Raw genomic sequence first — 25289 nt, 5'->3', positions numbered from 1 at the left:
AATATTCACATTTTCATAGGTCATCAGGTCTGAGCCACAGACTTCCTGTACAGTTTGTTTCTATTACAAATGCTCGATGCTTTTGAAAAGAAGCTTTTAGCACTTGTAAGGTCTCAAGGTAGAACAGTGGCACATCCATTCAGACTCATTCAACTGTGTCTATATACACCACAGATAATTGGTTGGTAAATAATGCGAACACGGCAATGGTAGTAAGCGTCCATTCCACTCAGCAGGGGAGAGTCGAGGTCGATATAAACAAACCCACTAGACCTTAGACTCCGGCATTCAGACTGTGGCGTTTCAGTCACAACACATCAAGCCTCAGCACTGACTCTGTGCCGCCGACGCTGCTTTCCACTCCGAGACCTCTCGCCGTCAGCCGTCAAGGTTGGAAAATTGTCTGTTTAATGCAGGAAATACTTAGGCAGGCACATTTGTGTCTCCTTCACTCTCTCAAGCTCTCAACACGAGAAGACTTTTAGAGAGGAAAGAGGGAAGAATATTTCAAACAAGACGCTCCAACATTTATTTCTATTTGGAAACGCAGGCATAAGAATGAGTTCATTAGATTTTCATTGTCAGACATAGAACAACAAGACTCTTTATCAGAGAGAAAGAAGTGCAGGAAACTGAAAATCAGGCACAAAGGTGTCGTAGTAAGAGAGGTTTTGAAGGGAAGCAGAGCTCTGGACTCCCTGAGGTGTCTCTTATGAGATAAGTTGACGCTACTTGACTGTGATGTATTTAATATGCAAAGCTGACTTTGAGCCTTTAAACCAGACGGTGTCATCTCAACCTGGATTCTACAACTCTGTTTCTTTTAAACCTAGTGAACAGATCAGAAGTGGAGTCTAACTGAACACAACTAGCTGAGCTGAAATACTGGATTTAAGTATTCTCTATGCAGTTTGTGAGTTCATAAATAAAAGACAGGGGAGACAGATTGGGCAGGAATCACTGGTTCTCAGCATTTTTGATGCTTTGACCACCAAACAACACGCACAAATCTTCAGTAGGCATATTCATTTATGAAAAATACAACTCACACTCTTCAATCAAGAAAGAGCGGACTTCATTCAGAAATACCTTCAAATGTTTCTTAAATCGGCTCCTGAGAAAGTCCTAAAGATAAGCCTGAGGCCAGTTCATGAACCTTCTCTCAAACTGCACAACTGGGTCCATCTTTGTTCTTTAATTCATGGATGAGATGTTCTCCAATGATGTTCCTCATTAACATCTCCATTCACAACAAAAGGGCATGAGACTACAGGGCTGTGTGTACTTACAAAAGTCACACAGGAGCGAAAGAGTAAAAGAGGAACAGTCACGTGACCCGTTGGCATTCAACATCTATCACTTCTTGTGATTGACTCGGATTTATGGTCTTAAATCCTTTGAAGTAACAACATCATGATACATGATAAGTAAAAATGTAAGCTTTATAATGTCTGACCTGAAGAGGACAAGATAATTACATATATATATAAATATATATATTTTTTGTCTAACTTAGGTCGGGTCCATCGTTTCTGATGCATTCCAGGAAATCAGGAAATCTAAACGCTCATTGGCTTTTGATACCCACAGTTGAGCAAACCCCATGTCAAGTTTAAATTTTGATCCAGAACAGATTTTTGCATGCAGACATCTCTTTATAGAGATAAATTAATAAATCTTTGTCAGATTACCATCCTGATGGGAGCTAGGGTGTGATGACAGAAGACTGTGTTCTGCCTGCTTTTGCTCTCCATACTGACTGTTTTTTCTTCACGCACCAAAGCCTGCTGATACGTGACAGCTCAGTGATACTCAGGCTACAAATGTACTATAAATGGAAAGCAGAACACCTCCCATGCTAACAATTCAGTGAATAAAGTTTAGAATTAGAGAGATGTAGAAAATGTCTAAATCATAACCCTAAAGAAATTCTACAATGGACTCGTATTGTGAGAAGTACTTATCATGATCATAATTCAAAATTAATAAAGTCTCAAAAACTAGAATGTAGAATTTATATTAACTGAAATAAAAACAAGGCTTTGCAAAAAATAATTCTAACTAAATGAAACTCTGTTTACAAAACAAAAATGAAATGAAATGACAGAGAACATGTCATTAGTTTACCTCTTTAACACCAGCAGCCTGACCGACTCACATCCTTTAAGTTCTGTCTCAGACGCAACGGCAGGAGTTTAATGAAGGCCTGACCTCCTAACAGCAGAAGTCAAAACCCTTTGCCTTTATTTTATTATATTATATTCTGTTGGGTACTTTTAAAAACCTGCTTGAGATTTCTCTCTCTGAGAAATTTAGAATACAGAGACAGCTCTTTGTTCACCCACCGGCTATTAATATTCTGATTGACACAGACAAGGAACGCACGCTGCTCTTCAAATATAATATCCTGTTTTGCTTCAGATGGGGAAGAAATAGACATGACGTTTTTCAGAACACTGTCATTCTAATCCAGTTTAATAAAATCACTCTTTGATGATCTGGATGGATTATTATCTTTTCAAATTGATGGCAGGAAGGGGGAGAGGCTGCTGATGGACGATCTAGGGTGACTTTTAATAGGAGAGAGATCGTCACACTACATGAACGTAGGTGAAAGTTGACATAGCATGACGTACTTGCGGCTCTGGCTAAGTGATAGAGTGGGTCGTCTCTGAATTGGAGGGTCGGGGTTTGATTCCCGGTCCCGCTGTCCACATGCCAAAGTGTCCATGGGCAGGACACTTAAACCCAAACTGTCCCTGGTGCTGTGCCAGCAATGTGTGAATGGGATTAGTTCATACTGATGGGCTCTTTACATAGCAGCCTTTGCCATCAGTGTGTGAATGGGTGAATGGGTGAATGTTAAGGTGCATTTCGACCATGAGTTCTGGGGTCTTTTAGCCCCCAGAACTACTTTCCCCTGAACTAAAAGGTTCCTGGTGTCTGATGTTGAAAGACCCAAAACACCCAATGACCCCATGTTACATCACTGATGATGTTGTTCAGGTCCATCAGAAGATGTATTCAAGAACTAGATCTTAGATTCTTCAAAGTAGCCCCCTTTTACTTGGATGACAGGGTTGGACACTCTTGGCACATCTCTGGACTCTCAGCACTCAAATGAATAATTGTGTTTACCTGAGGACGCATCTCAGATAGAGGAAGTTTTGGTGAATGTCAGAATCTTCTTGAACTCTTTGTGAGTTGATTTCAAGAAGAAATTTCTTCTCAGGAACAGTTGGTGAATTTGAGTTTGAAGCAAATTTGTGATTAAGACTACACCTGGTTGAACTCTGATGACCACAGCTTTGATTTTCTTATCAACTAAGCAAAAACCCAAAGAGGTATCTGAGTTCATTCAGTTTCTCAGCAATCAGACACGAAGACAGACAGTTCTGATTAAATGCCTTTATAGCTGAAGACCTCTAGAAACTGTTAAACACCATTAGATGAGGCAATTTCCCTGTCTGATCTCACACCCAAGGTTGCCTTGTGCCTTAAGAACAGATTAGTGAAGAAGTCTATTAAGTGAGAAGAACAGAAATCGTAGCATTAAAAGAAAGAGAAGCATTCATTCAGTGTTCATTGAATGTAAAGGGAGTGGAATAATTGCTGCTAAATACCATTTAAGAGTGACATCGTCCTTGCAGAATAAAGAGGAGGCAGCTTTCTGAAGAATTGCACGAAGCTCTCCAAAATCAGATTGCTTGTTTTTCAGAAAATTGCAGTCGTAATATGATTTGAAATGCATTTGGAAACCCATTTATATTGTTTTCTGTGCGATCAGAATCTAAATTGAAGACAGTTTTTCAATATTCAGCTTAAATTGTGTGTTTGCCTCCAGCAGGGGCAGACATTAAACTTGTAAAAGAATTTGTGTCCCCCCTGTTGATTATCACTGACCCTCGACAGCGTTTGGAGATTGATATTTCTGGTTTAATATCCGATCCCAAACTGTGACCAGATCAGCGGAGTGTAACTGACGTGGTTATCCTCCAGGGATTCAATTTGACAAAAATGCATTGTTGGGCTGTTGCATATCCTTTAGCTGATTGTTTCTCTCATATTTTCTTATCCAATTTCAAACTTCCGTCAAAACGGGAGCAGGAATCTGGAGGCCAACATCAAATCATCCAGATATCCACCTGCACTTTTTGGCGACCACTGTGAGAAGACGGACGAATCAGACGTGCTTTGAGAGTATGATTCAGTTTGATAAAGTCATAGGATATTTGCTTCCTGTTATATAAGTCTACACATAAAAAAGTTTTGGTGGCTTCTAAAGAGCCCAAAGCTATGCTGTGGTGTGGATGTCAGGGATCGGGAGGCTTTCTTGATCAGTTTGGCTGCTGGCAGCAGAGCACATGGGACTTGAAGAAGTTTTGACAGGATGATGACGGTGCGTGAATGGCATATCTCAGATCTCTGGCAGTGTGCTGGTAAACACGCTGGTAGCAAGTTTACCTCCCTCTCTTGATGTGCCATGTATTTTTAATGTTGTTTATAAGATAAGCAGATGTCAGTGTGCGCATGACCGTGGAGCTCTCCAGATGGCTTTGCACCTATAGTCTGGTCCCCATCTGTACACTCAAAACGACCTCCACATCCACGTAGCACTCTCAGGTCCTCTGATGTGCTGCCTCTGGGCCCGCTCCCTCATCACCTCTGGGAGAAGTCGAGCAGCGGGGAAGCGAAGGAGCGATGGAAGCTGGAAGAGCGCAATGCTGATCAAAGGGAAACTCATTTACAGGTGCCGAGTGTGATGTGGAGAAGCGGGATCAAGCTGCTTATCTCGCTCACGCACCCTCTCACTCATCTGGCCCATCAGTCACCCACTTGCTCATCCAGTCAGTCACAGACTCACTCCTTCACTGAATCAGCTACTCATTTACTGACTTACAAATCCTTCACTTACTCACTTGTGTAACAACACAAAAAAGCTAATCAATAAAGCAATCAGGGGAAGCAGGTCTCTCTCTCTCACTCTACAAGACAAAAACAAGGCTGAGTCATTTGTTGATGTGGAGCGGCTCGCAGGAGAAGCGTGTGAACATCACCCAACAGCTCATGCTGGATCACCCTCGCAATTAAGAACACAAACCTGCATGCAAGCACACGCTTCAGAGAAAGTAAACAGGTATCAGAATCAGAATGAGAAACACTTTATTTATCCCGGGGGGAAACTCAGTCATTACAGTTGCTCTAATAAGTAAGAATATCAAATTATATTATTAGAAGAAAGTAATTAATAAGATATGAATGCCATACAAAGAAAAAATAATGATAATAAAAGTATGAACAGGAGACAGAATAAGCTATGTAGAAAATAAATACATGGTTAAAGTCCCTGGAGATCAAGAAGAGGGCACTCTGGTGGTCTGTCTGGAGATCAGGAAGAGGGCACTCTGGTGGTCTGTCTGGAGATCAAGAAGAGGGCACTCTGGTGGTCTGTCTGGAGATCAAGAAGAGGGCACTCTGGTGGTCTGTCTGGAGATCAGGAAGAGGGCACTCTGGTGGTCTGTCTGGAGATCAGGAAGAGGGCACTCTGGTGTCTGTCTGGAGTTCAGGAAGAGGGCACTCTGGTGGTCTGTCTGGAGATCAGGAAGAGGGCACTCTGGTGGTCTGTCTGGAGATCAGGAAGAGGGCACTCTGGTGGTCTGTCTGGGCACTGTGGTGGTCTGTCTGGAGATCAGGAAGAGGGCACTCTGGTGGTCTGTCTGGAGATCAGGAAGAGGGCACTCTGGTGGTCTGTCTGGAGATCAGGAAGAGGGCAGTCTGGTGGTCTGTCTGGAGATCAGGAAGAGGGCACTCTGGTGGTCTGTCTGGAGATCAGGAAGAGGGCACTCTGGTGTCTGTCTGGAGAACAGGAAGAGGGCACTCTGGTGGCCTGTCTGGAGATCAAGAAGAGGGCACTCTGGTGTCTGTCTGGAGATCAGGAAGACGGCACTCTGGTGGTGTGTCTGGAGTCTGGCTATGGCAGCGTTGAGAGCGTTGGACGCCGTAGTCGGGTTGGCAGAGGGGGGATGTAAACAGCTACCAGTATGACATGTGAGATCTCCCTGTGCAGATAATATGGTCGGAGGCCCACAGCGCTCTCGGTGCTATCCTGGTCTGCCCGGACAGTCTGGAAGCCGTCAATGGAGACGTTGTGGTCGGGAATATCCTGATGCAGCCACGTTTCTGTAAAGCACAACGTACATTTCCGAAACTCCGTCTGACTCCTGGCTAGTCCCGTTAGCCCGTCCATCTTATTATCCAGAGATCTCACGTTGCCCATGATGAGAGGGGAGAGACACGGCTTCCGTCTCCTCTCCATAAACCTCCGTCTTCTTATACCAGCTCTCCTCCCTCGTAGCTCTATGCCTCCTCTGCCTCCATTTGTCCTAAATCTCCAGAGCTCCACAGGAACATCCAGCGGCCCAACCCGACAAGCTGGCCGACTTCAGCTCATCCAGCTGAGCATGAGTAAAAACAAAACAAAGCGCAACAGTAATGCGAGTAAAAGTTACTTCAACAAACTGCCAGAGAAAAATCTGACGAAGTATGATGAAGAAAGAGAAGAAGAAAGAAGAAAGAAGAGAATGTATGCAGAGAATTCAAAGTTTGAAACTATCAGCAGTAGGAGATCCAAAGCATTTTCTTGCCTCTACACAGGAATTAGAGAAATTTAGAACAACAAAGCGAATAAAGAGCAACAGAGAAGGAAAGGAGGATGTTTTCTGTGAGAAATCAATCAAATTGGAAGCAAGGTGCAGGGAGCAGGGGGGATCAGGAGACAGGGTGACAGATGGAGGTTTGGAGGTGGACTGATAGATGAAGGGAGGGCGTCTAGGCATCATAATAAGGATAATAATCTTTCCACCGCTTTCTGTGACCGTTTGCCCTCTCCTGTACTGCGCCAAAGCCCCAACCTGACAGGCATTTATCCTCACCACTAACCTCATCAATACTGTCTCACTATAGAAGAGAATATACCCCACAGCAATGTGTGTGTGTGTGTTTTCCATGCATCCTTTCTGCATGAGACCCAACATGGATGATAAAAAGTGGAGGAATGACAGGTTTAGTGCTGTGCATGTGGAAGTGCATTATCTCCTGCCCAGCGTATGTATCTATCACACAGCAGAGTGAGTGACAAGAGGAGTAGGCTGTGAAGCCTGCAGGGACGGATTATCAGGCTAGTTAACTTACAAGGTCATCTCCTCTGACTGCCTCTACTGTCCCTGCTCAGCTCCCATCAACACCAAGATTCATGTCACATCTCTCTCTCTGAGCGAGTGCGTGGTGTTCTGTTTGGCTCGTTTCTTTTTTTGTCTCTTTTTTTCTTTAGCTCATATGCTCTGAAAAGAAAGAGAATATAGATCTCGTTGTGGAGTTGCATTTACAATTGCGGCGTACTTCAAACAGCCAGCCGGTGTATTGTTTTCGGTGGGTGAACGTCAGTAATTGTGTCTTCAGCGTTGATGTGGATGGAGTGCAGATGAAGAGGTAATCTTTCTCAAGTTCAGCTCAGTTTACCCACTTTTCCTTTTTACTGTGAAGGAGACAAATTGAACGTTGAGAGATCTACAAAGACAGACGCTCCCGCAGGAATTAAAGAAAAGTTTCTCTCAGAGTAAAGATAAACTTTTGAACAGGCGCCGCTTGTTTTATGTGAATTTGGAATCTCAGAATAGTGTCAAGAACAGCAGCTTTAAAACAACAGATAAAACACTTGACTGTTTGAAATTCAGACACGAGCACCGTTATGAAAGATTGCACACATCAGGACATCAACCTTTACACAGGAAACAATGTGTTTTACTGAGACTACTGAACTAACAGAGAGATAACAGTCACAAACAGGTGAACACACACACATTGTGTAGCTGAGTCTTATTCCCCTGATTGATCACTGGTTCTGTTGTACTCTGAGAAGTGTAGGAATTCACCAGCAATGAGAGTAAAGATGAAGACGGCTAACAAGTCTGCTGTATATACAGTTGTGTTCAAAATAACAGCAGTCCCTCATCACGAGCAAGATAAATCACAGTTTTTGTGAAAATTTCAACTTCTACACTGCAAGTAAGTTTCTAGAAGGTTTAGTAAAGGTATAGCAAACCAACAGACCCAACAGGCATGGCGTGCATGCTGCTGATTCTGTGAAACTGAATCATTAACTGAAAGCTGGGGTTGGTAATCAGATTTAGATACACTTTTTGTTATACTGGTTAAAATGATCTTTATGTCCTGATGGTAATCAATACATGATGTGTTCCTAAAAAAGAGTGAAAAAAAGCTGCTATCTACAGCCGGAGTAAACCTGGGAAAACACTAACCAATCACCGTTTCTTGGGACCCAAAATTTTAAACCATTCAAATCCCGTCCTGCTGTTCTGCCCGCCTCCTGCGCGTACATTTCCCCGGCGTGCACTCCGAGTCTCCGTCCCCTGCCTCTGCTTCCCCTGCCTCTATTTACTGCCCCTCTCGCTCCACCTCGGGCCTGTCCCCTCTGACCCGATGAGGTGCTTTGCTCAGGACTGTAGTCCGGATCAGAGTCTAAAAAGCTCTCACCATGGGGGCTCTGACAAGCAGAAGAATGAATGACATTTAGTAAGTCCTACAGAAATGTAGATGTACTGTAGCGTCCGTCCGGACGCTGTAGTGATGACGAGCCGATTCATGAACACGTTGAGTTTTAAAGGTGACATATCATGCAAAATTGACTTTTTAATGGTTCTTTACCTGAAATATGTGTCCCTGGCATGTCTACAAACCCCCCGAGAATGAAAAAAATCCATTCTGCTCTAAATGTGTGTGAAACCAGCCGTTTCAGACTTCCGTGTTTTTGTTACGTTACAACAATATCCGGTGTGTCACGGAGTCAGAGCTCGGAGCTTGTTCAGCCCATAGACTGTATAAAATAATACTGAATCCCTCCCCCGTTTTTCATTACCTGCACAAATGTGTGCTAACAAGGAGCTTAGGAAGGAGGCATGCTAGTTGTAGGCTGTCTTAATAAACACAAAGGTCGGTTTTACTCCCCACGTCTGCAGATTTGAAGATCTAGTGGATGATTTTTATTTGTCATGGATAAGTGCTAGCGCTAATTAGCATAGCCACATAGCTATATGTTCGTAGCTGTAGCTGTAGCTGTAGCTGTAGCTGTAGCTGTGTACCAAGACACACGTCGACATACTGACAAATAAAACAACAAGAAACACAGAATCTGTGACCAATCCTTCATAAAAGGTCCTGCTGCCTTTCTGGGAGAGGTCGGTTTTACTCCCCACGTCTGCAGATTTGAAGATCTAGTGGATGATTTTTATTTATCATGGATAAGTGCTAGAGCTAGTTAGCATAGCCACATAGCTACATGTTTGTAGCTGTGTACCAAGACACACGTCTACATACTGATAAATAAAACAACAAAAAACACTAAATCTATGACCAATCCTTCAGAAAGGTCCTGCTACAGGCGCCTCTCCGTCAGGATCAGATTCAGAGGGTTGAAGTAACGCGATCTCTGAGCAGCCGTGTATATTCAGCCAACATGTAAACATTAGATCAACGTGCTGGAGAGCCAAGGCACATCCACTTCCGGAGGGGGCGTGGTCAGAGAGAAAACAGAGTGTTCTGATGAGGAATGAAGAAGAGGACTTTTCAGGCAGACCAAAATCTGATTTCAAAGTGTTTTTTTGAGCATAAACTTTAAAGACATGTTTTGGGGACCTCTTAGACCAATATATATTGATGAAAAAAGCGTGATATGTCACCTTTAATAACCGCTCACTGTCGGCCGTGATCACGCCAACCAACAAAACAACAATCAATGTTTGAATGAATGAAGAACTTCTCCTCTTGTCTCTCCTCTCTTCCACTCGCACACTCTACACCTCTCCTGATGCCTTCACTGACCGTCAACCCTGTAGGAATTAAGAACATCTACACTGAACAGGTTTAACAAACAGTAGAGCTGTTACAGTATTACATGTGTTATAACTTTTAGTCTACCAGGAGATTTTAGAGCACCTCATGCTTCATCTGCACCTGCCCACAGCTAGTGTTGTAGTACTCAAGACCGGTCTTGGTTCTCGAGACAGCTTATTTAAGGTCTCGGTCTCGTCTCGGAATTGAAGGCATTTTTACTCGGTCTTGTCTCGGTCTCGGACTGGGTGGACTCCGCATTTTATATCAAGACCGATCGAGACCAACACTGATGCACTCTGTGTCCCTGTTGTTACTGTGACAGTACCCTCCCTCTTTCTCAATACATTCATTCTTTCCTCACCTGTTATGGCCGTGACTTTCACAGTGCTGAATGGAGACAAAGACAGGAGGAGAGATTGTGTGTGCCTGTGACCAGAGATGTCTGCTAAGTCCTTTAATTAAGCATTATACTCTGGAGGCACACTGAGAGAAGGGAATAGTGAAAAACCTACCGCAGGATTACCACAAAACACTGCAAATATTAGAAAATAGAAAATTCACAACTAATGAGAAAAAAAGGCTTGACAAAATAATCCTGCTCAGCTACCACTACGACCTTCTACCTCTCCTGAGATCACAGGCAACAGAAAACACAGTTTAAACTCTAATCTAAAGTGAAAGTTTAACTAATGACCACCAAAACGAAACTTAAGAAGTCAAAAGGCTCTCACAGCATGTCAAAGTCAACAAAGACAAAACCAAACCTTGTTTGTTGCTGTTAATTGTATTTAAAGCAAACATAAATAAAATAAACAGAAGTCTTTTATTTTGTTAACTCTCATAAGGATTTTTCATTGATATATATGGTCTTGGTCTTGGTTTTGGTCTTGTCTCGGTCTTGCCCTGCCTTGGTCTTGGTCTTGACTCGGTCTCAATCCCTAAATGTCTTGCTCTTGTTTTGGTCTCCGGGCACTCTGGTCTTGGACATGTCTTGGTATCAGTTAATGTGGTCTTGACTACAACACTACCCACAGCGCCAAAACTACCAAATGGGGTGCTTAATTGACCAACTACTTTGTGTGACCTGCACCCCGTACAGAACCTGTGGGGTGTTTGTCAAGAGGAAGACTCACTTAAAAATACAGACCACCTGAAGGCCGGTATCAAAGTAACCTGAGCTACAAAAATACCTCAGCAGCGCCGCAGGCTTGTACCCCCCATGTCACAACGTAGTGATGCAGTCATTCATGGCGCTGGAGCCCCAAATCAAGTGTGTAATTGAAAGTACTTTCCAGAATTGGACATTTATGTATTTTAAATCAGTTTTTTTAATGATCTTAGGAAATATTCTGATAATTTGAGGTACAGGATTTCTGATTTCCATGAGATATAAGCCAAAAGCATCAAAATTTAAAATTTTGTTTCAGATTGATGCTATTTTAAAGTTAGTTAAAATCCAGTTAACCTCTCACAGTGCCTTTAACTTCATTTGGTACAGCACCTTTCACAGAGCAGGGTCATGAAGTGCTTCACAAATCCTGGTGATATTAATAACTACTTAAAACAGTTATTAAATACTTGGCTGTCACTGAGCAGTCTGCGTATCTTCCCTTCAGCTTAATGAGGAAACTCTGTTTGAGAAATATTTAAAAGTTTCTTCAGATTTGGTTGAGGCTCTTTATTCCAGGCAAGGTGTGAAGTTTCACTGTAAAACTTTACTGAAATGTCTGATATAATGAGACAGGTTGGTAAAAAAAAAGTGGCTGTTTGAAATACTGAAACTGAGTTTTGACGTAAACAAAGTACTGATAAATATCTTTCATTGATATTCCTGAGATTTGCCTTCAGGGAGAAAAATGCGCTCACGAAATGCACATAATGGGAAATGATTCAAATATAAGTTGACGATTTGAAAGATTGTTATGATGTTTGTTGCCTACTTATGAGCCACACTCAGTCAAATCTCATCAATTCTCTCTGTTTCACTGGAACTGTGTGTGTGTGTGTTTTAATGACACACCATGCAAACAGAGTTGAATACATGATTGACAGACTTTAAGTAAATGATCTAGAACCCTGAGTCTGAAAGTTATTCAGTGTGTGTGTGTGTGTGTGTGTGTGTGTGTGTGTGTGTGTGTGTGTATGTGTAACTGATAGCCTGTCATCACCAGGTTTAAGTAAGAGTTTCTCCGTTTTTCAAGAAGTTGTCTTTGTGAAGTTTGTCATCCTTTACACTCTGTCAGAGATAATGAGGCATTTACATTGTGATCATTTCCTGATGTGGAACATCAACACAGGCAGGGGGCTGGGAGGTGATGAATAAAAGCGTTACCTTGTGTAGAAATGTGTTATTTACAGCGATGCAAATTCATCTGCATTCTTTCTCTCTTACTCTCTGAAGGCCATGATAGTACGTTAAAGAGGGATACCCCCCAGTGTGAATAATAATTGTTGCCTGTATGTAGCAGTATGTAGGTATGACACTGTGCACCGTGTGTTTGAGAGGTATGCTGGTAATAATCTGTTAAAAGTTGTGTGATGTTCAGAAATAATGGCCTTTCAATTGAAAGTAATGCAAAGTTTAAACTCTGCACCTGTGACTGTATCAATCCAACATCAAGACCGGATCAGATCCAGTCCCATCTTACAGACAGGACTCAGTCTAATCTCATCTTAATCCACCATGAGCAGAGCACTTTGCAGCATTTAGCAAGTTACAGTGGCAAGGACAAACTTCCTTTAAAGGGCAGAAACCTCCAGCAGGACCAGACTCATGTTAGACAGTCATCTGCCTCTGATGGGAGTAGTGTTCACTTTAAGTCTCTAATTTAGGTCTCTAATGTATCAAATTAGTCTGCATACAGAAAGTGTTGTTGTTGAAGTGGGTTGTATAGTGAGTCAGTGTTATCAAACTTCTTGAAGTTCAATCGGACACAGATGCCGGCGAGGCAAAGTGCAGGGTGTATGGAAGCAGAGGAGAAGAGCTCATAGGAGAGTCTGGCTTAATAGCTGGGTCTTTAGTTTTTCCTTAAAGCTCCTGTGAAATATTTTTGACTGGTTCTTGAAAGCAAACGAGACCACCAATGACATGATTGACCACTTCTGTATTGCCCTGTTATTGCCTTAAAACGCTGCAAGTGGGTCAGTGTCAGACGACTAAGGAGGACTGAAATTGATTCAACAGATTCCATTTGTTTATCAAATCTGCAAGGATTAAAACATGGCAGTGCAACAGTGACACAGTGTTTTAGCTTTCCACCCTGGAAAGACGTCAGAATGAGACTTCAGAAAATGTCTAAGAGTTAATAAAAGTGAAAGATGACTATACTGAAGGACTACAACTTCACACTCCACTAGCAGACAGTCCATGAAAGTAAGATTCAAAGATTACAAAGGTTTCTGAATTTTAAAAAAATGCTGGTGTAATTTAAAATGGGTCATTATCCCACTGTAACTAAGGCTCAGAATATGGAGGGAAACATTGAACAGACAGTCTGAATATCTCCATACAGACCTGAGGAGAGGCCTAATCATCTGAAATCCCCCATGTGGTTTGACTGTAGGTCTGCAGGGTCTTTAAACATGTGGTTTGCCTCAAGACACAAACTCTGTCTCTTCTATCACTCTTTAGAACCCTAACTCGGTCTCAGCAGATGTGAACATGAGTCTGGTCCTGCTGGAGGTTTCTGCCTGTTAAAGGAAGTTTGTCCTTGCCCCTGTAACTTGCTAAATGCTGCAATGTGCTCTGCTCATGGTGGATTAGGATTAGATCACACTTACCTCATTTCGACCAACACGAACCAGGTTGTATTTCTGGGTTGGTGCTTGCGCTGGTTCAGAGCTGGTTGAACTCGCGAACCGACACGACACCCGTTTGTTTTTTCCGCCTCCTTGAGCCCCTGGAAGAGGCACATCATGATGTCAGATTTACGTGACCGCTTTTCACAACAGTGCTAGCAAAAACTTTCCCTCACAACAGCAACAATGGCGGATAATGGCAGCTTATCTCCTCAACGACCACTGCTTTGACTTGGAATCCATTAGTCTCTTTTATTTTTTGGCTGCAGGACAATGGCGGAAACACGTTAGGTTTGTGCCCCTTTCGTAAACAGTTCGCGGTTCTAGACCAGCAAAGACTTGGAGCCGCTCTGGAACCGGTTTCCCGGCCGGGAGCCGGTTCACTCGCAGGCGAAACACAAAAAACTGGTTCTCAATTGAGCACTGGCTCTGAACTGGCCCTGAAACTGCCTCGGTTGGAAAGGGGTAACTGAGTCCTGTCTGTAAGATGGGACTTGATCTTATCCCTCCTTGATGTTGGGTCTTTGTTAACAATAGAACATAGAATACGGTCTAGACCTGCTCTGTTTGCAAAGAGTCTGAAGATAACATTTGTTGGGATTTAGCGCTATAAAAATAAAGATTGATTAATTGACAATAAACAATAAATGTAAACTAAATGTATGTGTGGCAACAAGAGAAGTTCACCAGACACTTGTACAGACCTGTGGGTAACCCTGGCTTCATTAGAGTACTGCTTATATTCACCAAAACACAAATAAACCCAGTGCTGAGTGCTGAGAGAGAGAGACTGCTGCTCCCAACAGCTCTCTCAGCAGCAAACATTTTCTCCTCCCTGGATATTCAGTCAAAAAATGCTGTACAGGTTCCAAGCAATCTACCAAGAAAGTGTGCTTGCTTGCAGGTTTTATATTGGCAAGAGCCGAGCAATACTTGATGTGTTGGAGAAAAGTTGAACGAGGTTCAGATTTCATTGTTGGATGACCCTGTCCCTGTACCCCGGAGTGCAGGAGCCTCATTGAAATAAATTAGGTGCTACATTGTTGAATCGGTGCTTGGCGTGTTGTGTCGGGTTGTGTTGAGTTTTATCAGCACTACACGGCCACCAATTACAGATTTGGCCACTGACTGAAGCGCACAATGCTATGAGGTCAGTCTGCTCTGAAGGCCGCCCAGGGTTTACCCCAGTGTGTACAAAGAGCACATGATAACACAGGGAATGAGTGTGAAAGAAAGTGGCAAACAAAAAGAACTCCTTTCAAGGTGACATGTTATTTGGACCTGAAATAGACTTTCACAGATGGAGTGCCTGCATGAACACACCAGATCATATGTGAAGTAGACCTGCACTATATGGGAACAGTCATTGATGGGTTTGTAGACGCCGTAGAACAAAGAAAACCGTTGATGAGACAGAAAACCAACTCAAACAAGTGCACCACGGTTGCCCGTCTCTTTGGTGCCGGCTTAAGTTGGATTTAAACAAGGTGAAAGTAGAAAGCTACAGCTGATCCTTTGAAGTTTTCCCCCTGTGTGCATCACAACACCCTCAAATAGAAAGGGGCTCTCTCAAAAAAAGCACTCTGTTCAAATGAACAGAGGCCATGGAAGAGCATACATTTGCAAATAGTTTGCATCTTATTTTGAGAATTATTTTAAAAGCTAGTAACCATTTTACTTGTCTGTTTTTTAAGAGAAGTGAAGTGCTCTTTCACTTTCTGTTCCTTTCACTACCACTTAAGTGTTCAACCATAATAGGATTAGGGTTAATGTGTGAGTTCTTTGGGTTTTATGTTCCAAAAAAATAACAAATGTCAGGGCTCTCTCGCTTAAAACATCCTCTACCCTTGAAAATCAATTATTCTATGCCAGTGTGTAATAACTTTATTTTTTTATAAGGCACTTATTTGAGCATTTATCAATACTAAATGTTTTTAAAAAGTTGCTGCTTTGCATGTGCTGCCTTTAGGAATCAAGCCAGCGAGCCACAGAAGCCTTAGGTTCACTCAAAAACAAATTTAAAAAAGTCCCTGACTCCTTTTTGGAGGAAAAGAGAAATACAGGATTGATTAGTTGTAGCCTTGGATGTTATTCCATGTGTGATATGGAGTCCCTGACTGTTACACCAGCAATTTTTCTTCCTGGTTTTGAAATATATTTAGTGAAAATGTTGGCTTTACTGCAGTGTGTGTAAAAGCTCTGTCACAACAACCTTCCTTTGGTCATTCAGAAGTGAAAATAGTTGGTGGCACAACTTAGGTGCTGTGTCTTCTGCTGCCGTTTTTTGAGCTGGGATCGCCCATGATCTCAGTTTCAGAGCGCTTCTCACAAGCGTTTATTATTGCTAGGTCACAAAAGTTGTCCCACTGCAAATAAACTGTAAAAAATAGGGATAGGAATTATGTCTTAACATTAGCAGTTGGAGATAAAAGTGGTTTCAGAAGTCCTGCCTCTTCTTGATTCCGATTGGTCGGTGATCAAAAGTTGATCTTTTTCAACTAAGGGCGCTGCGACAAATTCAGCATTCAGCTTAGGGCGTTTTCATGTTGAGAATGCTAAGTGCTGGAAATGCCGAATCACATTGGGTTCGAATAGAAGATAGGTGCTCCCAGCCCAAAAAACGGAGGCAATGGCCACGGCACCTTAAAGACACGACTTCACACGGCTTAACAAGTTCCATTTGGGGCTGTCTGTTTCTCAACTGGTTTGCGTCAGTAACTAACTCCAGTGCACGTTAAAGCTGGGGTTGGTAGTCAGATTTAGATACACTTTTTGTTATACTGGTTAAAATGATCTTTATGTCCTGATGGTAATTAATACATAATGTGTTCCTTAAAAAGAGTGAAAAGGAGCTGCTATCTACAGCCGGAGCGAGCCTGGGAAAACACCAACCAATCACTGTTTTTGGGTCCCAAAATTTTAAACCAATCAAATCCCGTCCTGCCGTTCTGCCCGCCTCCTGCACGTACATTTCCCTGACGTGCACTCCCCGTCCCCTGCCTCTGCTTCCCCTGACTGTAGTCCGGATCAGAGTCTAAAAAGCTCTCACCACGGGGGCTCTGCTGATTTAGCATGCTAACAGAAGCTAACGTTTTAGCCACATTGTTTTGATGCTAATGGAAGCTAAGGGCTTTACCCCACCTTACGGTCTACGGTGTCAACAAGCAGCAGCTAAATGTGATGGAACTCTTGTCCTTGTATTGATTTGACATGACCTGTGATCAGTTTGTCTCTGGTGTTGATCATGTTAGTGAAAGTTAATAACCATCGTCCAGGGGTTTGGACAAATCCAAATCAAGCATCTTATACAACCAGAAGTTCAGTAAGAAAGCAGGGTAATAATACTGAATAACTAATAACAACTTAAAGCTGCTGTAGTCATGGAGTAAACATCTGTTAAGAGAGAGGGACTTTGAATGTCAACACTATCAATCCCCACCAAATTTCATCTTAGCCTCCCTCCCCTCTCTGGTCCTGTAAGGCACGCCGACTCATAGCCAATCGAAGGACGTACTAAGGGCCACCCCTTTGCCAATCAGGACAGAGGATTGGAGATTAGCTCTGATTGGTCCGTCATAACGGGAACGAGGGGAATAATAACATTGCTTGATACTAAGGCATTGGAAAACACAGAGATGTTGCAATAGTCTCAAATTACTCCACTTACCAATGAGTACTGATGGGCATTATGACCTTTTCTCCAAACCCAGCAGAAAAAAAGTAAAGTTTTTTACACCACTCCTACCAACAGCAGCTTTAACATCTCATCACGTAAATCTGCTTGTATTTTAATTTTCAAGTTTGACCCATGTTCCATCTGTGATAAAAGAGGAGGTGGACTTGATAACCTATTCTGCAGCAAGTCACCAGGAAGCTGTTGTACCATCCATGTTTTTGGAGCCTGTTGGCTTCACAGAGGCATAACCGTGTCATCTTGAACATGCAGTGTAAAAAAAGGTGTGGAGAGGTGTGGCCTGGTTTAGTATGACATTACATATGACTTATAGTGCTTTAAAGTGGGTCATATGTAATAGTAACGTGGTTGTAGCTGAAGTGATTTTGTACATTTGCAGATAAATCTCTTCTGGTTTGAATTTGAACATTTTTAAACTCAAGCACATCCAGTTTCTCTACTTCAGTCTGTTTCATAACCAGATAAAACTCCTGGTTTGAGCTCTAAAAGGCAGAAATGTGACTTCAGTTATTGTTAATAGAAGCTCCAGTGTCGTAGCATCAGCCTGGTTAACTATAGAAACTCTCTGTCTGTCTTTGTGCAGCTCTCCTGCGGGCATGTGCTGATGGAGCTGCCAATCATCTCTATGACATAACTGCTGGAGCCAGAGACAGGTGAGCTTCTCCTCCACTTACATCAGCTCATTTTGATTTCTCTAACATGTCTTCCTCTGAAAAAGTATTATGTTAGAGATGATAACACTCTAAAGTGCATACTGTTAGTGAAACAATGTGTCACACTCAATCACCGTGTTATCATGCCCCCTCTGTTTTTGGTAACATACGTGTGTCTGTGTGTCCTGGTTGAGAAAATGCACCCTGTTTATGCATTAGCCTTTTGTGTGTGTGTGTGTGTGTGTGTGTGTGTGTCTTTCTCACAAAGTTGTGTGTGTGTGTGTGCACTCTGCAGCAGCATTTGTGTGAGCGTGTGGCTAATGGAGGACTGCTGTCGGGACAGAGATGGATCTGGGGTTCACCGTGTCCCTCAAGTGTTGAGGCTTTCACATTAACACCCAGAGTGTGAACATGAGTGTGTGTTTTGTCATGGTGGGGTGGTGGATGTGTCGCCACGTGTCTGGATGCTAGCATGTTCTTCCAGTTCTGTCGTCATAACAACCATTAGAACATGACTGAGGAGGTCTGCATGGCGTTTAGGTCGCTTAATCCTTAGAACACGAATGGATTTCATACGTACCTGTAGAAACAAGGTGTTATCTTGGATCTGCTACTGTTTGTCTCATTTGGACTTTCAGTATTTTACACCACAGTAAGACAGTTCTTGTTTCTAGACCTGTGTGTTCTTTTTACTTTGACATGTTTGAAACACAAACTTCCTGCTGTCTTCCTCAGAAGAGTCACGTGATGTTGTTGTGACTTGTCTGTCAGCTGATTTATTGAAGTTTGGTCGTTCTACCTGAAGCGGCAGAATGACCACAACAGTCTTAAGACAAAACTTAAAGTTAGGGATGAGCATTTCAAGCCAAAATACAACATCTGTCCCATTAACAGCCCGTTTTGTGTGGCAGTCGTGTTAACTAGCAGTAGGACGAGGTGCTGCTAGTAGATTCTTTACATCGGTGTTTCTGTGACGCAGCGTGGCGTGTGTTTACATGTTTCAGTCATGCTCAGTCTCTGGAAGTACATGTCAAGTGGTGTGAGATTCAGAAACAGAGAAAATTGCCATGATTGTCACTAATGTTTTCTTCTTCTTTTGCTATTTAATGCAGTTGGCATTCTTCTTCTTCTGTTACTTAGAGCTGGGGTTGGTAGTCAGATTTAGATACACTTTTTGTTATACTGGTTAAAATGATCTTTATGTCCTGATGGCAATCAATACATGATGTGTTCTTAAAAAAGAGCGAAAAAAAAGCTGCTATCTACAGCCGGAGTAAACCTGGGAAAACACCAACCAATCACCGTTTTTTGGGACCCAAAATTTTAAACCATTCAAATCCCGTCCTGCCGTTCTGCCCGCCTCCTGCGCGTACATTTCCCCGGCGTGCACTCCGAGTCCCCGTCCCCTGCCTCTGCTTCCCCTGCCTCTACTGACTGCCCCTCTCGCTCCACCTCGGGCCTGTCCCCTCTGACCCGATGAGGTGCTTTGCTCAGGACTGTAGTCCGGATCAGAGTCTAAAAAGCTCTCACCACGGGGGCTCTGACAAGCAGAAGAATGAATGACATTTAGTAAGTCCTGCAGAAATGTAGATGTACGGTAGAGTCCGTCCGGACGCTGTAGGGATGACGAGCCGATTCGTGAACACGTTGAGTTTTAATAACCGCTTACTGTCGGCCGTGATCACGCCAACCAACAAAACAACAATCAATGTTTGAATGAATGAAGAACTTCTCCTCTTGTCTCTCCTCTCTCCTGCTCACACACTCACCTCTCCTGATGCCTTCACTAACTGTCAGTTAGGGGGGGGGGGTTAGACAGAGTCCTGAGGAAATGCTACATTCAAATTCATGCTAGTTTTCCGAGACTACCAACCCCAGCTTTAATGCGGTTACCAAACAGCTTTAAGACGCTCTGTAGCCACCGCCTGGCGGGAATACCGTATTACAACCAGGCACCGGTAAAAACGATCAAATGCAACCCAAAGTGCTTTACAGCGATTGAAAACAAGAAAGAAGCAGAAATGAAACAATGGCAAGACATATTAGGGGAAGATAATAATAATGATAATAATAAAAATAATAAGAATACAAATTAAAAATAAGAACAACATAAAATAAAATAGAGACCAATGCACACCAGAATAAAATATGTGTAATTAAAATAAGTTAAAGCATCAAAATTAAAGGCACTGTGAGGAGTTTTTAACAAGCTGAGAAACAGACTGAAACCAACACTGATGCCTCTTTATGACCTTCAAAAGCAAACAAAACCATAAACAACAACACTGATACCTTCTCTGTTGTTATTTTTAATGCCTTAAACCACTCAGAAGGTGTAGGTGTCAGACCAAATGATTGACATTTGGCTTTAGAAACACCCCTTTTTGGCTGTTTTTATGACAAATAATCACATTGAGTGGTAAATCTGGCAGTTGAAATACATTAGGGTGAGTTTTTATTGAAAAATCTACTTTTTCGCGTACAGAACAAGAGATAAGAGGTTTCACTTTGTCCGCAAGGAGTCGCCAAAATTGATATAAATCAAAAGTTCCTCACAGCAGCTTTAAGAATAAAAATAGTTAAGATAAATACATTTAAAAAGGTAAGGATAAGAGTTGAAAAATAAAACTAAGGCTAAAAATATCAATAAAACTGAGTAGATAAATAAAAATTAAATAAATGAATGAATAAATACATAAAAATAGAATAAGATAACAGTTAAAATCAATATTATAGTAATAGGTGGGTAATAAAATTGTTTAACCCTACATAAAAGCCAGACTGAATAAATACGTTTTTAGTTTACGTTTAAAAGTCTCAATATCTCTATCAGCGCCTCTCAGATCCTCCAGCAGGCTGTTCCATAGTTTGGGAGCGTAATGCCTGAAAGCAGCATCACCAAATGTTTTAGTTCTGCTCTTAGGAACAGCTAAAAGAGAGGAGCCGGAGGATCTGAGAGGTCTTCCTGGTTTATACACTAAAAGCATCTCTGAGCTGTAGTCTGGTGCAAGGCCATGCAGTGCCTTAAAAACTAGTAAAATAATTTTAAAATCAATATGAAAAGCAACAGGCAGCCAATGTAAAGATTTTAAAATAGGCGTAATGTGTGCTCTCCCTCTGGTCCTCGTTAAAACTCTAGCTGCTGCATTTTGTATTAACTGCAGTTTGTTTATTGTGTTCTTCTTCTGGAAGACCAGAAAGGAGAGCATTGCAGTCGTCCAGCCTGCTGGTTATAAAAGCGTGCATTAGTCTCTCTGTGTCGCTCAGAGAGAGAAACGGCCTCAGTATAGAAATGTTCTTTAAATGATAAAAGGCTGTTTTGGTGATAAAACGAACATGTGGTTTAAAATTAAAATCACAATCAAATAAAACATGATGAAAAATTCTACTTTTAAAATGAGAAATTATTTGAAGTTACTCTTTGATTTTTACAAAGTGAACGAATATTCGAATATTCTAAAAAGAATTGCCCATCCCTACTTAAATCAGTCATCTCAGATCACTGCTAGGGAAAAAAGCCAAAGTAATCCACTCCCAGAGCAACAGATCCCAGCATTGGATACGGGAGGCTGTAGAGAACTTGGAGCGGGCCAAGAGGACAGTGATCTGGGATGAAGGGGCTTACATGATGTCAACAGGGGGCATGGTCGACAAGTGACAACAACATCACGTGACTCCTCTGAGGAAGACTGCAGGAAGGTTGTGGTCCAAACTTGTCAATGTGAAAAGAAAACACACTGGTCTAGTAACAAGAACTGTCTTTAATATAATACTATTTTAAAACATGTCATGATTAATCAGTGATGGTTCAACATAACATGAATGATCAGCTTGGAGACAGACACACCATGCCTGGAAAGAGTTTGCATCAAATTAAAAGTCTATCATATTTACTGTCTATTTGTGTCTGGCGTCTATAGGCACCTCATTACTCCTCACAGAGCTACTTATAGTGAGACATGGGGAGTAAAGAGATAGGACTAACCCCCCTGGAGCCTACAGGTGGATTCTGCTATGGAGGTGGGGTTGAAAGTTTGCATGCAGCAGGAGCACTGGTAAGGCAGAGGCTGAGACAGAGACAGGAAGTCCTGAAGCTTAAATAGAGCACAGAATGAGAGGATGTGGAGATCAGCTAATAGAGAGGATGATCAGTGCAGAGCGAGTTGCTTGCCTGAACTAGCCTTAAAGGTGACATCTCATGCAAAATCGACTTTTTAATGGTTCTCTACCTGAAATGTGTGTCCCTGGCATGTCTACAAACCCCCCGAGAATGAAAAAAATCCATTCTGCCCCTGTTCTGATTTCTCCACCTTTCTGTAAATGTGTGCTGAAACCAGCCGTTTCAGTTTTAAGTGTTTTTGTTACGTAACAACAATATCCGGTCTGTCACGGAGTCAGAGCTCAGAGCTTGTTCAGCCCATAGACTGTATAAAATAATACTGAACCCTTCCTCCGTTTTTCATTACCTGCACACATGTGTGCTAACAAGGAGCTTAGGAGGGAGGCATGCTAGTTGTAGGCTGTCTTAAGAAACACAAAGATCGCTTTTACTCCCCACGTCTGCAGATTTGAAGATCTAGTGGATGATTTTTATTTGTCATGAAAAAGTTCTAGCGCTAGTTAGCATAGCCACATAGCTGTAGCAGTAGCTGTAGCTGTGTACCAAGACACACATTGACATACTGACAAATAAAACAACAAGAAACACTAAATCTGTGACCAATGGTTCAGAAAGGTCCTGCTGCCTTTCTGGCAGAGGTCGGTTTTACTCCCCACGTCTGCAGATTTGAAGATCTAGTGGATGATTTTTATTTATCATGGATAAGTGCTAGCGCTAGTTAACATAGCCACATAGCTACATGTCGTAGCTGTAGCTGTGTACCAAGACAAACGTCTACATACTGACAAATAAAACAACAAGAAACACAGAATCTGTGACCAATGGTTCAGAAAGGTCCTGCTGCAGGCGCCTCTCCGTCAGGATCAGATTCTGGATCAGATTCAGAGGGTTGAAGTAACGTGATCTCTGAGCAGCCGTGTATACAGAGCCAACATGTAAACATTAGATCAACGTGCCGGAGAGCCGAGGCCACATCCACTTCCTGAGGGGGCGTGGTCAGAGAGAAAACAGAGTGTCCTGAGGAGGGCTGAAGAAGAGGGCTTTTCAGGCAGACCAAAATCTGATTTCAATGGGGTTTTTTTTAGCATAAACTTTAAAGACATGTTTTGGGGACCTCTTAGACCAATATATATTGATGAAAAAAGCCTGATATGTCACCTTTTAAGGCTGCGCTCCATTTTTGAGTTATTTGTGTTCAATAAGTAAATCATCAATACTCCTACTGTTTAACTTCATCTTTAGAAATCACCAAACAAAGGTCTTGTGGTGCACGAGAAATGAACACCAAAAAATGTTAATGCAGACACAAACCCTCCACCATCATTTTACCACCGTGCCTGAAAAATGTGAAACACTGGGAGTGAATTAAGAGGATGCAAAAAGTCAGACTGAGTGGAGATATGAGGTCCTTACTGCTACAGTAAAGCCATTGCATGCTCTGTGTGTCTACAAGCATGTACAACGTGTTCTTGTCATTGTATTTCCAAATCAAACGCAGTCAGGTTTCTCTCTCCCGGAGCGGGAGTCTGAGCATGTTCAGCCTGCTGGCTGAGGCATCGATCACAATTCTGTCTGCTGGTGTGACACAGCAGATTCATCTTCTGACCCCCCAGTCCGAGCTCTGTCAGCAGCCTGCACAGTGCATCTGACAGCCGGGCCTCCCTCTACGTCCTGTCGCACAAAGTTATACATTATACAGAGAGGGGTGGAGACAGGAGGAGAGAGGAGAGGAGAAGAGAAGGTGATGTTTATGGGTGGGAAAGTGTAAATCAATCACCAGCAAGTTAAGATGTATTTAACCTAACATTACCATAACTAATGGACTACAGAGAGGAAGAGGAAGGGAGGAAGGCAGAGGAAAATACAAGTGATCAATCAAAGCTAAGATTTATGAGTTCACAGACAGCAGCAGATCCGTGTAATCACAGAGGGGAAATAATGAGAGATAAAGAAAGAAGCTAAACTTTCAACATGTTTGATTTTCTTTCTTTAGAGATGTGATGGTGGAGTCCCGCCTGTGTTTGAGTTTGTATGTGCTGTTATGCATTCTGTCAGCTCCTGCTAATGTGTGTGGGTGTATATCTCAGGGCTCACTCTTTCTCCACAAATTATACATGAGTCAAACAGTTACTGGGACATTTCTCTCCTCCCCAAACATGACAGTGAAAAGCGTAGGTTCAAAAATATCAAAAGTGGGCTTCTTTGTTCGTCGGATACAAGCAGATCACAGCCTGCTGAGAGGTCCTCACATCAAAACTTTAGCTTACATGTCAACTGACTCATAAAAAAAGATCACCCTCCCCCCTGAACTTCTGCAAGTTCTGCTGACAAATTGTGCTGGCTCACTGCAGGGGAGCGCGTCGGCTTTCAACATTCGGTTTTAAAGAAGAGGAGGAAGCAAAAGTTCTCTACAGTCTGCACACTTTGACATCGCTTTGACCGCATTCACTGCAGCTGGAGCTGTGAAGGTGTCAGTCACATTTTGGAAAAACCATGGCTCTTTCTGTTACAGTATCTGGAAACTGTTGTGGTGTTTTCAAAGGGGGAGAAAAGGGATTTTTTTACAAACACAGATGATGTCAATCTCTGCAAAAGCAATGACCTAAATAAGTTATGCGACATGTCCGCGTATAGTCGTTCATGTCTGCTGGCGACGGCTTATTTTCATCCGAATATAATGAGGATAATAAAGTCTCCGGTCAGCCTATATACCGTCTCCTGCACTGAGACAAGAAGCGAGGGGGCGGACAGCCTCCTACAGTTGAAAGAGAGGTGCCGTGTAATTTTCTGTCAAAACAGCCGTAATGATAGTTATTAGACATAAAGAGAGGAGGGAGAGCGTCAGGTTAAGGCTTTCTGCCTCTCCTGATGAGTCCAGTGACACTTATTTAAATGTATGGCATGATAGCAGACAAAGAGCTCTGATTCATAGTTCACATAACATCCTAATATATCCATTCAGATATCATTTACCGCTTGTTTTAATGATGTCTGGACTGGATGTGTTTGATAGAAACATATGTTTACAGAAAATCTCTATAAGTTTTATCAGATTAATCTGTTTTTCATTATGTATTCATTTATTCTATATGAATCTAGGTCACACATACTGCTT

General features: G+C 42.3%; 1 protein-coding gene across 7 annotated transcripts in view; it reads left to right on the top strand.

The window, feature by feature from the left end:
- The window catches only part of tpk1 (thiamin pyrophosphokinase 1), a 148852-nt gene that overhangs the window by 22011 nt on the left and 101552 nt on the right, over positions 1–25289 (top strand). For all 7 annotated transcript variants that reach the window (XR_004634545.1, XM_034706635.1, XM_034706632.1 and 4 more), the window contains one exon: positions 17985–18054. Coding sequence is in view for 6 of the 7 variants with exons in the window: in XM_034706635.1 (XP_034562526.1) it covers positions 17985–18054 (70 nt within the window). In the remaining variant the exon portion in view is untranslated. The remainder of the gene's footprint in view (positions 1–17984; positions 18055–25289) is intronic.

This window comes from Notolabrus celidotus, chromosome 17 (assembly GCF_009762535.1).
Source record: "Notolabrus celidotus isolate fNotCel1 chromosome 17, fNotCel1.pri, whole genome shotgun sequence".
Classification (NCBI taxonomy): Eukaryota; Metazoa; Chordata; class Actinopteri; order Labriformes; family Labridae; genus Notolabrus; species Notolabrus celidotus.
The sequence above is the reverse complement of the archived record's forward strand: the minus strand, read 5'-3'. Positions and strand labels throughout refer to the sequence as shown.